The 15,712-nt window shown below is 38.3% G+C and overlaps 1 protein-coding gene across 1 annotated transcript; it reads left to right on the top strand.

The window, feature by feature from the left end:
* The first annotated feature begins 1,017 nt into the window (after positions 1-1,017).
* On the top strand, positions 1,018-7,575 carry LOC126791275 (plasma membrane ATPase 4). Its single transcript, XM_050517707.1, has 16 exons — positions 1,018-1,288; positions 2,966-3,085; positions 3,186-3,422; positions 3,593-4,354; positions 4,475-4,597; positions 4,690-4,794; positions 4,874-5,018; positions 5,114-5,278; positions 5,376-5,614; positions 5,727-5,759; positions 5,853-5,934; positions 6,026-6,186; positions 6,277-6,450; positions 6,552-6,734; positions 6,834-7,015; positions 7,186-7,575. Exons 1-16 carry the CDS (start codon positions 1,229-1,231, stop codon positions 7,280-7,282), a joined length of 2,868 nt encoding a protein of 955 aa, XP_050373664.1. The 5' UTR covers positions 1,018-1,228; the 3' UTR covers positions 7,283-7,575.
* Positions 7,576-15,712: the final 8,137 nt, after the last annotated feature.

Below are 15,712 nucleotides of genomic sequence, written 5' to 3'. Positions count from 1 at the left end.
GAATCCTACTCGAACAAGGAATCATATCTCAACAAGGATTATTAACACTTAGCACGATTTCATCATCAATTCACTCATAATTGATATAAGCTCTACCTAGACACTTATTCTTACAAAAGAAACTAAAACATACTAAATAAGAGGTAACAAAGAGTAAGAATAGGGCATAATCACATTAAGAACGTCACACTTTGTGCTCCTATCACTGTGAAATTCATGTTCAACCAACATTAGATGTAAATTTAAAAAAGAGGAGAATCTTTTTAAAATTGAATTATTTTGTTTTCAACTCTTTGATTTACATCTAATGGTAGTTGAGTATGAATTCTATGGTCAGCTCTGACCGTATGAATGAGATTGTTGATTCTTATATGTTATCTATAAAAGAATATTGTACTAGAAATGCATGTTAATTTGTGTTAATGCTACTCGTAACAAAATAAAACGAACGCACACAATCATGGCTAGTCTTCAGAGAATTCAAAGCCAATTTTGTCACAAGCAGAGACTTTGGTTCACTTCCCTAGCCGTAGCCGACTCGTGTTACACATTTTCTTTCGATCTCTCTTGGGGAGAAACTAAACTGAGGAAGAATTTTATCTGATATGACGTGAAATCGTCAGCATAGTTTTAATTGGGTGTGCAAGCCTTCGAAATAAGGAGGTCAAAACCCAAGGCATCCATACAAAAATCTCCATGAATTATAAACCAAAGCAATCATCAACTGTAGCAGCAGCGCCAGTAGTAGCAGCGGCCCCGGTCAAGAGTCACCGGTAATACTTGGAGATCAGTCGGTCTATAATGATAACTAGCAAACAGGGTTTGTTATTTTATTCCTTTTATTCCCCAATTTTCTTTTGTGTTAGTTTTTTTTATTTGCTAAAATTCTAAGTAACCCACAACAGTTAGATTAAAAGTCGTAAGGCCCACTTGGGTTGGGGTTAAACGGCGGGGAAGAGGCACTTGGAGAGGTATATATAAAGAGAGGCATCCTCTGCACAATTTCATCTCATCACCATCACTTTAGCCAGAGGAGTCACTACTCTCTCTGCCTGCCCTCTTCTCTTCTCCTTGGGATTCAAAATATCTCCAGTCATTCAATGCTCTAAAATCCAAAGGGATTCTAGAGCTTTGTTGGTACTACCAAAAAGGTTTCTTCTTGGTTATATATACATAGACATCATCGTGTTCTCCGTATAATTGTGAGAAGTCAACTTGAGGAGGAAAGATGGGGAGCACGGACAAGGCTATTAGCCTTGAGGAGATCAAGAACGAGACTGTTGATCTGGTATATATACTTTCTTTCACTATCATCTTCGCCAATCTTTTCTTTAATGTTCTGTGCTTTAATTTGTTGGGTTGTTCTGGGTAGTGGGTGCTTTTTCAATTCATGGCTTGTGGAGCTTGTTCTTATGTTTATCATCAGTCTCTTTGTGCATGTTTCTCAACTGGGTTTTAGTTGGTTGATGCTCAGATCTGATTCCAACAGTTTTTATCTCATGATTCTCTAACATCCCCTCTCGGTTCTCATCCTTATGTCATGTTGTTAGATTACGAATCAAAATCATCATTCATTTCATTAGTACAATCGTGTCTAAGCATATGTGGTTTTGATTGGCGCCTGGCGGCTATATGTTCCATGGCTCTGTACTCTGGTTTTCTCCTTGCATAAGCCAACAAGGACGAAAGGCTCACACGAGTTCAATCGGGGTCGGGGTCTTTCAGAAGAAAGACACCATTTCTGTGTCACCAAAGAAAAAAGAAACCATTTTTGTAACACGGGTTCATCACAAAGATTCAAACTTTACCGTTTTGTTTTGATTTCCCAAAACCATATACTAGTTTCCAAACCCATGGATCTAAAACATGTGAATGACAGAGAGTTGAGTCCACCCAAGCCTCCTTCCCTATTTGTTTATGCAACAAAGTGTCAAAGTCTCTCACTCTCTCTCTATTCCTTTGTTTATGCAAAGTTTAACCCGAAAAATGAGAAGTACTTTTCCGTGGTACTTTAAAAAAAAACAATCCCCGAAACGGTTGTTTCCTTTGATGACTCTCACGTTCGACCTCTCTTCCCTGACACAAACTCTGTTTACCGTTGGGTTTCTCAAATTCAGCTTTCTATTTTCCTATTTTACCCCTCTGTCATTTCTTTATTCCGTTCTCGCGTATCCCGACGCCTTTCGGCGCGCGTGTTCGACCACGCACCAATGGACCAGGGCGTTGAAAAAGTTACACTGTCCCACTGACACAGACAATTTTGTTTATTTTAATTATTATTGTAATTCATAGCCGTTATTTTTCACGGCGTCAGTCAACTCTTTCGTGATTGGCTTGCATCCCGAGAAGTCCTTAGAGAGTCGGCTCAGCTCGACTCGCTTAATTATTGTGGGGCTTTTCCATTTTTGGAATTTTATTCAAGAATCTTAATAGTTGACTTTGAAATTCAATCCTACTAAATTCACATACGTTTTGAAATTAGTTCTGCTTAATGATTGGCATGATTACTGGATTTCCCATTCAAGATATAAATTAGAGGGCCCTAAAATAAAAATCATAATAGACTGGAAGATTTAATTTTGTTCTATGAGAACGGTAATTTCGTTTTGTTATTTGAGAAATATAAATTTCAGGTGGGATCTACATATTTGGAAATGAACAAAATCATGGTTGTGACTATTAATGTATTATCTGCCATTTCACATGTGGACCAAAATCTATATGTTACAAAAGAATGTGAAACCAAAGAACTTGTGTGCATGTTATGTGCTTGTGACATGTTGTCATAGATGTGATTCTCCGACAGTTGTGATTATTGCCATCAGTTTCTTGTCTAAGTAAACAACTATGATTTGGTTGGCATTTCTTGTTGTATTATTTCTAAGTAAATAGTAACTTGCGCCTAATTAGAGGAATGAATTACAGTTGATATTGGATAAATTTCTAACAATGAGTTGAATTACAGGAAAGGATTCCCATTGAGGAAGTGTTTGCTCAGCTGAAATGTTCCAGAGAAGGTCTGAGCGCGGCGGAAGGCGCCCAGAGGCTGGAGATTTTCGGTCCTAACAAGCTAGAAGAGAAGAAGGTACTTTGATTTTCATGAGAACATACTTTGATTTAGTTAATATGATCATAAATTTTTTAATGTGATGATTGAGTATTAACTTTTGTGACACAATGAACAGGAAAGCAAATTTCTCAAGTTCCTTGGGTTTATGTGGAACCCTCTATCATGGGTCATGGAAGCTGCAGCTATTATGGCCATTGCTTTGGCCAATGGAGATGGGAGGCCCCCAGATTGGCAAGATTTTGTGGGTATTATCTGCTTGTTGGTGATCAACTCCACAATCAGTTTCATTGAAGAAAACAATGCTGGAAATGCTGCTGCTGCACTTATGGCTGGTCTTGCTCCTAAGACTAAGGTAATAATATGTTCACTAATTAAATGTTAGGAAGTTGAGTTTCAGTTTCCACTCCAACTTGTATCTAAGTAAGTTACATAATCTCAACTGTTGAGAGTGAGAGGACAAGGATAAAAGGATTACTTAGTTTGCATTGGATTAATCACAAGTTTGTGGTGATGTATATGTAGGTACTTAGAGATGGAAAATGGTCTGAAGAGGAGGCTGCCATTCTGGTTCCAGGAGATATCATCAGCGTCAAGTTGGGTGACATCGTCCCAGCTGATGCTCGTCTTCTTGAGGGTGATCCTTTAAAGATTGATCAATCTGCTCTTACCGGAGAATCGCTTCCAGTGACCAAGCATCCAGGAGATGAAGTTTTCTCTGGTTCTACATGCAAACAAGGTGAGATTGAAGCTGTTGTCATTGCCACCGGTGTCCATACCTTCTTCGGGAAGGCTGCTCATCTTGTGGACAGCACCAACAATGTTGGACATTTCCAGATGGTTCTCACTGCTATTGGAAACTTTTGTATATGCTCCATTGCAATTGGAATGTTAGTTGAGATTGTAGTCATGTATCCCATTCAGCACAGAAAGTACAGGGATGGAATTGACAATCTCCTTGTACTCTTGATCGGAGGCATTCCTATTGCCATGCCTACTGTCTTGTCTGTGACAATGGCCATTGGATCTCACAAGCTCTCTCAGCAAGGTGCTATTACCAAGAGAATGACTGCCATTGAAGAAATGGCTGGTATGGATGTGCTTTGCAGTGACAAGACAGGAACACTAACTCTTAACAAGCTTAGTGTTGACAAAAACTTGATTGAGGTCTTTGCCAAGGGTGTGGAGAAAGACCATGTGGTTTTGCTTGCTGCTAGGGCATCAAGAGTGGAAAACCAGGATGCCATTGATGCTGCCATGGTTGGAATGCTTGCTGACCCAAAAGAGGTATAACTCTTCTTCCAATCTTTTATCTTCTCACATCTATAGTTGCTTCTTAATTCTGACCCTCGGAGGGAATTCGTCACGAATGTGAGTATCTTATACATTGCATATTTACGCATGCAGGCCCGTGCTGGAATTCGTGAAATCCACTTCTTGCCTTTTAATCCTGTGGACAAGAGAACTGCTTTGACTTACATTGATACTGATGAAAACTGGCACAGAGCAAGCAAAGGTGCACCTGAGCAGGTAATTCGGTTTTTTTTTCCTATATTTAACAGGTCATGTCTAGTTAAGGCAAGTTCCCATTGAGTTACCAATTAATCATTTCCTGTTTGTAGATTTTGGACCTATGCAAGTGCAAAGAGGATTTCAAGAAAAAGGCTTTTGCCATTATTGACAAGTATGCTGAACGTGGTCTTCGGTCTTTGGCTGTTGCTAGACAGGTCTGATGACCAACCTTACTGTTTATAGTAATGTATTGCATCCTGTTCATGAAAATTACTGATTTCATAACGTTTACAGGAAGTGCCTGCAAAATCAAAAGAAAGTGAGGGTGGTCCATGGCAGTTGGTTGGGTTGTTGCCTCTTTTCGATCCACCAAGACACGATAGTGCAGAAACTATCCGCCAGGCTCTTAACCTCGGTGTGAACGTAAAGATGATTACTGGTAAGTCACTCCAGACTTCTATTTATCCCCGTTATGCATATGTTATGATTCTTTTGCATCAGTATGCTCACTTACCATTGTCCCTGGACGCACAGGTGATCAACTTGCCATCGCAAAAGAAACCGGTCGCAGACTTGGAATGGGAACAAACATGTACCCATCTGCTTCATTACTTGGTCAAGACAAGGATGCAAGCATAGCTGCCCTCCCAATTGAAGAGTTAATCGAGAAGGCTGATGGGTTCGCTGGAGTGTTTCCCGGTGAGTTGTTATAAATGAAAGGGTTTCACTGTTTTGTTTTAAAAAGGTGAAATGCACTCTTTTTATGCTTTCTGACGTGTGACTTTTCTTCTTGTAGAGCACAAATACGAGATTGTGAAGAAGTTGCAGGAGAGAAAGCACATTTGTGGAATGACTGGAGATGGTGTCAATGATGCCCCTGCATTGAAGAAGGCTGATATTGGAATTGCTGTTGCTGATGCTACAGATGCTGCACGAGGTGCTTCCGACATTGTTCTTACAGAACCAGGATTGAGTGTCATCATCAGTGCAGTGTTGACCAGTAGATGTATTTTCCAGAGAATGAAGAACTACACAGTTAGTTTCTCTGCCTTTCTTGTCACCAAGCCACCTATTTCTTTGACTAAACAATTTATGAATTACGACTCTGACCTCTAACGTTTTCTTCTATTTTCTTGTTGTCTTGTAGATCTATGCAGTTTCCATCACCATCCGTATTGTGGTAAGTAAATGCTGGCGATTAAAAACATTTGTGAAACTTTGCATATCAAATTAGTATTGATCTAATTGTCTTTTGCCCTGGCAAATGTTGCAGTTCGGTTTCATGTTCATTGCACTCATATGGAAGTTTGACTTCTCTCCTTTCATGGTTCTAATTATTGCCATATTAAACGATGGTGAGTTCTTTTTCTTTCTTTCTTTTCATACAAGGTGAAATTTTCAACATGATCTTGATTATTTATACTATCAATTTGTTAACTTTTGAAGGAACAATTATGACAATCTCAAAGGATAGAGTTGTGCCATCTCCCCTTCCTGATAGCTGGAAGTTAAAAGAAATTTTTGCTACCGGGATTGCGCTTGGAGGTTACTTGGCATTGATGACTGTTATATTCTTTTGGTTGATAAAAGAAACCGACTTCTTTTCAGTAAGTTACACTTTTCTATGTTTTTGAGTTCTTTTGTTTTAAGGAAACTTGTCTTCATAGTTTAATATTGGCAATGTGCTCTTTCTGCAGGACAAATTTGGTGTTAGATCTATAAGGGAGAGTCCTTATGATCTAATGGCGGCTTTGTACCTACAAGTCAGTATTGTGAGCCAGGCTCTTATTTTTGTCACTCGGTCACGAAGCTGGTCCTTTTTGGAACGCCCTGGAATGCTATTACTGGGTGCCTTTGCCATCGCCCAGCTGGTACGAACAACAACATGAATTTTCTTTTCAGGTTCTCTTTTAAATACAGAATGATCTGTGCATATATATTACAAAGCTAACAATTATCTGCCCCTTTTCAGATCGCAACCTTGGTAGCAGTATATGCCAACTGGGGATTTGCAAGAATACATGGAGTTGGTTGGGGATGGGCTGGTGTCATCTGGATTTACAGCATTGTCTTCTATTTCCCACTCGACATTATGAAGTTTGCCATCCGTTACATCTTGAGTGGAAAGGCATGGCAAAACATGCTAGAGAACAAGGTACATCTTAGATTTCTATTGCATTCAACGTGAAACATTGAGTTGGTTTGAATGGTAAACTCAAGATTTTCAATATCTCATCTATTCTTCTTGTGCCAGACTGCCTTTACCACCAAGAAAGATTATGGAAAAGAGGAGAGGGAAGCTCAATGGGCTCATGCACAAAGGACCCTTCATGGACTCCAAGCACCAGAAAGTAGTTCTCTGTTCAGCGACAAGAGCAGCTACAGAGAGCTGTCTGAGATTGCCGAACAGGCTAAGAGACGAGCTGAGATGGCAAGGTAATGTGTCATCTCAAACTATCAAATCTTGCTCAAGTATCTTCCTACAGTCTTAACAATACCTAACATGCTAGATTTTCTGGCACAAGAACATTACATTAGGAGATATATATCTGTTTCGTTTGACATCAAAAGACTGAAACAATGCTATTTTCGACTTGTGTTTACAGACTTCGTGAGCTTACCACGCTCAAGGGACATGTCGAGTCAGTAGCCAAGCTGAAGGGCTTGGACCTTGACTCAATCCAGCAGCATTACACAGTGTAAGAATCCCAGACGAAATTTTACCCGGAAAGAAGAGGCCACAATTCAAATGATTTATCAAATTCAAGAGGAGAGACACAGTAAGAAGGCCTAACTAGTTTAAACATCTTCATATGATGGAGAGCATGTCTGTGCTATATATAACTACTCTCCTGTTCGGTTGTATTTTTACTATGTCATGTATTTCAAGTGCCAGCAAAAAAAGGTTGTGTTTGGTTTAGTTTTGTTCTCTTGTAGGGACCAAGTACCCAGTTTGTCCTTTGATTCTCATAGCACTATTTTTCACCTTACTCTTATGCAAAGTGTCATGCCGCTTTTGAAGGCTCAAATAACCAGTGAATTTTTTTTTTGGTCCAAAATAACCAGTGAATTTAACTTCATATACTTCAGTTAATTTAGCCTTGTGATTTATATGGAAAGTGTCCATCTTCAACACATGAGTTACAAGTCAGTAGTTAACAGTACTAGTTTAAAGTATATATTGTATATGAAGTTAAATTAAATACATTTAACAAATAAAGATTTGGTTAAAGTTGAAACAGTGAACTTGAAAGATTTGGTTAACAGTACTAGTTTAAAGTATATATTGTATATGAAGTTAAATTAAATACATTTAACAAATAAAGATTTGGTTAAAGTTGAAACAGTGAACTTGAAAGATTTGGTTATTTCAAGGGTGATTTGTTTCAACTCATTTAGTCTCAAATTCTCTGATTTGGTTAAAGTTGGTGTTTCAGTGTACAATAATAGATGACTTCTCTCCTCGGGTTATTTCAAGTTGAAACAGTGAACTTGAAAGATTTGGTTATTTCAACGGTGATTTGTTTCAACTCATTTAGTCTCAAATTCTCTGATTTGGTTAAAGTTGGTGTTTCAGTATTACAATAATATATGACTTCTCTCCTCGGGTTATTTCAAGTTTCAAGTTCCATCTCCAAAATATGCTGCATAATCAAAACACACGAGGAAGTTGATTTTGCAGAAACAAGAGTAATAATTGCTAAAAGTATCCTATCTCTACTATTATAAAACGAGCAGCAAAAAGATTCGCCAAAATATAAACTGTCGAAATTTCCCATCTATTTACTAACTGACAAATACACAAAGAGGGGTATAACAGTCAATTTTACTTAATTGAATAAATTAATGATTTTTTTTTCAAAAATTAAATACCCACTCTATCAGATATAGGGTTGGGTATTTGGTCTCCAAATCCCGATCCAGTCCCGATTCCGTCCCTAAATTTATCAAGACGAGACATGATTCATGTTTGAAAAATGCATGTCTCGTCCCGATCCCGTTTTAAAACAACAGGATGGGATTGAGATCAGCTAAATAAGGCCTGTTACATCTCGTATTAAATATAAAATTAAAATAATTATATATATATATATATATATTTTTTTTTTGACTTCATCTCAGCCATTGATCATAAAAAAAATAGGGTTTAGAGGGGAATGAAGTGGCCACAAGACGCAAAGTCTTTGACTCTTAGTCTCGTTCCCAATTTCACGATTTTACCCATTGCTCTCTCAAACACATAAACACTCTCTTAGACCTCTCTTTCCATGTATCCGTTCCCTCTCTCTCCGTCTTCTTCCAATCGATGGCTAGAAGGAAGAAGCTTTTTCCTCAGTGAAATGAAGAAGCTTCAGGCCTTGAAGATTCAAACGACATCACATTCTTAGCAATATCACCTTCTTAGCCCTCTGAGCCCCTTCAAATTGAACCAGCAAACGAGGCAGTGCAAGAAGCTCCCTCAACCAAACAAACTCCTTTGACCCAGCAAACTCCAGGGATGTAGTCAATATTTTGATTAAACGTAGTAGCTTTGTTTGGGATCACTTCAAAGAATATAAGAAAATTATAAAGAGTAAGGATGCAGAGAGAAACCCAAACATTGAGCAATGTCAAGCCCACTGTATCAATTCTCTTTCTTTCTTATTTTGTGTTCTTTTTATTTCCTAGTATTTTAACTATTTTTACGTACTTCTTATATTTGATTTGTTGGTTAGATCATGAGAGAACTCCCTCAAGTGTTCCAGTATTCCCAAAATCGAAGGGGAATGCCAAGGCTGTGGTGCATGTTGTTGATTAGATCTTTGTGTTACCTAGAGCTAATGTATTAAAACGATATTAAGTTGTTGTTGTTGTTGTTGTTGTTGTTGTTGTTGTTGTTGTTGTGTTGGACTATCGGAGTGAACTCATAATTATGTAATTGAGTAATTCAATATGCCACTTTGCTTTCAGTATGTGACTTTGCTATGTAGTTCAGTATGAGAATTACTATGTAATTCAATATGTGACTTTGTTATGTTGTGAACATTTTCTTTTGAATTGCAAAAGTTTAGTTTTATTTATGAAATTATTGCTTAAAGTTTTATCACTTTTTCAAAAGTCTAATCTCATCCTATCCCATCCCATTTTTAAATCTCCAGGACATGACTGGGATAAGGTGAATCCCGGTCTCTCCCAGCCCAAATCAAATAGATAACTACCCACTCTTCCACACCCAATAGGGTGTGAGGAATTTCTAGAAGCCTAAGGAGCACACACTTGGACACAATACAGTTCATGGACACGTTTAAATTTTTGTTGTTATTGTACATGGACATGTGGTGGAAATGTAATTAAATATTTTTTAAATATATATACCAAATTAAGTAAACAAAATGAGGCATAAACAATATGGTTTTTTTAATTAAAACATCAGCAATCCAAAATTCCAAATACAAATCCAACAAAATTTAAACACAAATAAAAATAGCTAATAGGTGTGAATGAGATTGATCTAATGTTTTTTTTCTATTTAAGATGCAAATGAAAAAAAAACTTCATGCTTTTGTAGACATATAAAATTTAATGAAACAAATAATATTCATTAAATGATTAAATCGACAATGAGCCCAACAAATTGCATACGTGGCTCGAAAGTCGACAAAGTCAACAACATTTTGAGAGGGACATGTGGCAACACATAAATGAATAGTCGGGAATAAAATACCTTATTCCGACTAAAATCAAGTATTAAATGTCTTCGACAATTCAGTCTCAATTAAAATAGATTGATCATCAAAATGGAAGTCATATATTTAATTAAATTGGCGGAATTCCTTAATTGTAATATCCCGGAAATAATAATTGATTATATAAATAATTTTTGGATATTATTAATTTGGTGGTAGTCTAATTTTATAGTACGAGGGTGGAAACAAAACGAGTTTAAGCGAATTAATTACTCGGAAACGTTATAATGAGAGGTCAAGGAGTTGAATTTTTTTATTCGTTGTGTTTCTTAGAAAACTTTTTTCATGAAAGTCGTAGAACTCGTCGATATGAGTTCGTAGACATGCGGCACGCGTAGTTTGGAGATCGTATGAAAAAGTTGTAATCAGCGAAAGTTTTGAGATTCTGGGAATTTTATGTATAAATAAGAAATTTTTCTTTAGGGTTTCTCATTTTTGCGCGCACACATTTTCTTCCTCTTCTAGCATTCTTGCACACCTCCTTTAGAATTGAAAGTTTTCTTTTCACCCAACCCGGACCTGGCCAACCCGACCCGGCTTTTCCGTCATCATCCGGCGTCGCATGAACTCGCGGCCGGTCCAGACCGACTCACCTCCTTCCTCTAAGCTTCCCAATAGAGGTGGTTTACGCCACTTCATGCTCATCTGCAAGATTCGAAGCACCCTTTTGGTGGCGGCGACCCATAAATCGACTCGATCTTTCTTGCGGTTCTAAGCGTCGACACCAGTCATGTTCTTCTCTCCTCCTCCTTAAGATGTTCTCCGTAGTAATGGCTTGACCCACTTTGATCCAGAAAACCATAGTTCAAAGGGCAAGGGCCTATGGCAGCAACCTACCTTTTGGCTGCTTTGTTGCAGATGACGACATCAACCCAGGTGGCTTAACCACCTTCTAGTTTTGCACAAAAGAGTCTCTGATCTCACTTCGAACTCACGAGCTCAAATCGAAGCAGCAAGGTGAGGGCTGTGGAATTGTTGAGTTTTTTTTTTATTCTAGTAATGTTGAAACTCAAAATCTTGGTTAAATTGCATGGCTGGGTTTTTTCTCTGATAACCCTTGAAATTTTCCTTGGTCAATTCAAGGTTAGAGCTCCAGTTTGTAAAATTGGTGAGATGTGAGCTTGTAGCAGTGCCTAGGAGTGGTTGTGGGCTGTGTTGGTTCGGCTTACAGGTATTGAGTTGCCTATGTTGCTTTGATTTCATGTTGGATGTTGTGAAGTTAGTGATTTTAGGAGTAGAGACTAGGCAGCCCTTAAGGTGGCTAGCGACGGTGCGTCCGATCAATTAGGGAGCTTTAGATGTCTCATTTGTCTTACATTTGTTGATATGAACAATTTAGTATATAATTGTTGAATTTAGTTGTGCGTGAGCATTTTAGAGATTCGGATTTCCGAGTTCACTTATAAATATGAACTAATTTGTAGAAACGTGGGCTTTAAATTTTGGTGTGTGACTAGGTTGTTGCATAGTAGGGTGTTTGCAGATCTTGGGAGGTCTCGAAACAAGAATTGTCATGTCGGGGCAACTCTTCGAATTAAGGGTTAAGTGTCTAGTGCACGTTGTAACTGCTTTTGTGTTGTTTGGTGCTAAGTTGAGACTTTGTTACTTCGGTGGTTGACGTGCATTAGTTGTATCATATCTCGGTGGTAAAAGAAGACGCAGCAGAAATTGAGGTGAGTAAACCTCACTTATTTCAATTTAATTGAGATTAACACAGTTCATGTGGCATCAACATTTATAAAATGTTCTAAAAATACTTTTGATTTAAAATTACATGAACTTAATCGTCTACGGTTCGTTGGTAAGTAAAATGAAATTTACTAAAATGATTTCAAGGGTTTGGTGCTTGTGAACTATGATTAATATTGAGTGTGAGATAGAACAATACTTGTTGATGTTGATATAGTATAGTGTATTTGTACATGTATATTTAGTGGTAATAATGGTATACATATACACGTAACTATATTATATTCTTTAATGTTATTGTAGCATATTTTGTTGAACTGGAAGATGAGACCGGAATAGAAGAAAATATACATTCCGGTAATTTGGATGAAATGGTTGTTGTTGACGGATGGGACCGGAAGGGAAGAAAATGTACATTCCAGTAAACTGGTTTAATTGTATGACTTGTTCATTTTGTGATGTTGTGAGAGTCGCTTGGTTTTGCACAATATTATCATGGATGGATTGATTATATTATACGTGTTGTTTTAACATTGAGTTTTGTTAAAATGTTTTCTGGTCTTCAGACCTAGTGATGACAGTTAAAATGGGAACCAACCCTTGTCGGGTGATTGGTTACGATCAGGTAGAACTCTACTCTGTTTGCCTATGTACGACATGAGGGGTAACCTAGTAGGGTTATCTGGGTCTCAAGAGTGCATGTTTTTAAAAGGGAACTTAACTGTGTTATGTTTGTGTTGGTTGTTGAGTTGTTAAATTCCCAAGACATGAATGTTGTCATGTGTTTCCCTTTTTGAGAAAGAGATATTGTGTTTTAAAAGAAAACAAAGTGAGAGTTATTATATTGGTTTTCAAGTGAATGTTCTATAGTTTTGGTTGAGTTATAGGTTTTGCTTATTTCCTTTATTCTGTTGTATTTTTCTGTGATTTCTTGAACTATGCTTTTATGCAGGAAACACTACTATTTATCATGCATTATTGCAAGTGTGTTATGTAGATTTTAAATATCGTTGTTTATATCTTATAAGCATGTTTATCTCAAATTAAGTTTACTCATACAAGCTTTAAAAGCTTCTCGGGTTTGTTGTTTACAAACCGGTATACCAATTCATGGTGTAGAGTATTTATGCAGGTTGATGTTTGTGTTTGCGTGAGAGTTTGGGAATGTAGCGACAAAGGTAGAACGTTGTAATTTGAGAATTTTTCTTGTAACTAGTTCTTTGTAACTGTTCCAGTTACCTTGTAGATCAAGTTTTGTGCAACTTGTAAATGTAATTATTTTAGTTTGATTCGAGTTGTCATGTTTTTTAATTTGAATTTTATTATTTAAAATTCGGGGCGTGACATTTGATATCAGAGCGTAATATCGAGAGTGATGACCCGACTACAGCGGATCCCCATCATATGCCCTCCAGTACTGGTATGTCATTGGATACCCAGTAGTGTGAGGTGTCATTTGTAATATTAGGCTACCGATAGGATAACCCGAGAGGGCAAAGGAAGACTACAACCATCCCTCTCACATTCCGCCCGTACTTTTAGGGGAGAAGAAGCAAATCTCAAAGGCTAGCACACCCATACCCATTTCGCTGTTCGCCTTGGAGGTTGGCCAAAGCCCAGTGAGAATATGGGTTAGCAGATCCAATCCCATTTCGGTGAGCGCGTGATCTGGCTTGATGGAACGCAATAGGAATCACTAACACCATAGACCTCTGCTTCAAATTGGCAGACTTTAAAGGTAACAGATGTTCAATAATGGCAACCACCTGCTTTTGGAACATCACCTTCAACACTTTTGATTTCCAATTTGGGCAAATGAGAATCACACTGTTGGATATGCATGCTATCACCAGTTTTCCAGTCAGTGAGAAGCCATATAGAGAACATGACTACACAAAAGAAGTACTTACCTTCGAAGCTAACCACACTGGCCTTAATTCCAAATCTATGAAGTTTCGGCGGATCGCTTCTACAGGAATCCCAACGAAGATAGTTGCATAGCCTTTCTAGAACTCTGGCTACACAAATTCATCTTATGCACTAACACTTAGAAAATGACCAAAACACTGGAACAAACATCAGCACTTCTATTATGCGGTCATCAACCTAGACTAAACTAAATGGTACTGGCACATCTCTACAGGGCTCTGTACAAACTAACGATGAATCCCCTAGATTACAGCAACCTATCTGGTCCAATCTGGATCTTAGACCTTTGGATTCAAGTTTATTTCTCCCAACTGCGCAATGAAAAAGTGGTGAACTTTGCAGAAGATCAAGTCCTGAGATGAGCATTCGCCGGAGTAAATGCTTCCTTCACCCTCGGGTATGTAGCCTTCTTTTAGTACTTCTTTCATCTAGATGCTACTATTCTAGATTCTAGTAGTTTAATTTTGAATAGAAAGTATCCAATTGCCCTGGCGAACGGCTTCATGTGGACCTAACACCACACTCCTGAAGGTCTACACCTCTTCACACAAGCCATCAATTTGGCGGATTTCTCCCTCCATCTTAACGGTGGAATGGAACTGTACACTCATCATTTATTCGCCAGGCAACTTGGAATGGCACATTCCCTTACCACCAATTGAAAGTTTGAACCGCTTCACCTCTTAGTGCCTCACATTTCCCCTCAAGGACATTGAAAGTGTCCATAATCAACCTATGTTTCAGTGAATAAGGGTTTGAGGTCTAGAAAGTGGTCTGCTCCTAACATCAACCACTGTCCATGACAACTATACCCACTGGTAGAACCTCATTCAAAACGACCACTAGAGGCGACACTCTCTTGGCCAGTTCCGCACTGTTTTCTGCCGCTTTTCCACCATCTTTTTCAAAGTGGATGCTCAAGTACTTGCTGGTCAAGATCCAGTTTGCCCCCAGTCTTCTAAGGTAAAATCTCATTCGCTGACTGCATTTGCTATTGTTCCTGACCTCTTTGAATAAAACCCCTAATTGGTTCATAATGGTTTACAAGTTGTTGAAAGTCCTGCAATTTGGGCTACATCAGATGTTCCAACCTTCATCTCTCAACCCCACAAACAGCGAAGGGTGGTCTTAGAAGAGTCTGAAGAAGAAGAAGAAGAAGACATCCCTTGTAAGCCGTTCTTATTTACCACCACTATTTATACCAATACTCATTGTTTTTTCCCTTTTAGTTAAATAATTCCAACCGTTTTGTAGCTCCAACTCAAAAGAACCAATGTGGTGATCACTTCAACTCCAATAGAACCTTCTGGTCCACATTCACCATCGCAGATGAAAACAGCTGACTCCGCCAGCGACTCTTCCATCAGGGAACTCTTCATCACACATACTGAGCCAATCTATTTTTTGAATCACGACGAAGAGATCACCTCCACGATACCAGAGAATACATGCACCGCTATGGTGATATATGCACCTCTTAGCCCCCCTCAATGAGTCGACAGAGCGAGGACTTGAGTATTCAAGTCATGATCAGGCGAGGGTACTGCGTGAACCACCCCAGTAGAACCAGAAATAGCTTTTGCAGAAGCCTCTGGGAACCCTGCGAATAACTCTCCAGTTAATATGGTGACTGTAGTGATCGGTTCGATTACTCGAGATCAATATTAACCCTGTAAGCATCTTTAGTAGTATAAAGTAAGAGGGTATCGTTCACAAACCGGGGATCCAACCAGGGTAAAGAATCACAAACATTTAATAACGAATTCATAAGAGATATAAAGATTTGATA

Source organism: Argentina anserina, chromosome 4 (genome assembly GCF_933775445.1).
Source record: "Argentina anserina chromosome 4, drPotAnse1.1, whole genome shotgun sequence".
Classification (NCBI taxonomy): domain Eukaryota; kingdom Viridiplantae; phylum Streptophyta; class Magnoliopsida; order Rosales; family Rosaceae; genus Argentina; species Argentina anserina.
Note: the sequence above shows the minus strand (reverse complement) of the source record. Positions and strands in the feature narration are given on the sequence as shown.

What these genes read in the sequence shown, in the direction of transcription:
- LOC126791275 (XM_050517707.1), top strand. Translation starts at nt 1,229, where the DNA reads ATGGGGAGCACGGACAAGGCTATTAGCCTTGAGGAGATCAAGAACGAG. An exon ending in GAACGTAAAGATGATTACTG is followed by an intron (nt 5,019 to 5,113) that starts GTAAGTCACTCC and finishes CTGGACGCACAG; the next exon opens with GTGATCAACTTGCCATCGCA. An exon ending in AGAGAATGAAGAACTACACA is followed by an intron (nt 5,615 to 5,726) that starts GTTAGTTTCTCT and finishes GTTGTCTTGTAG; the next exon opens with ATCTATGCAGTTTCCATCAC.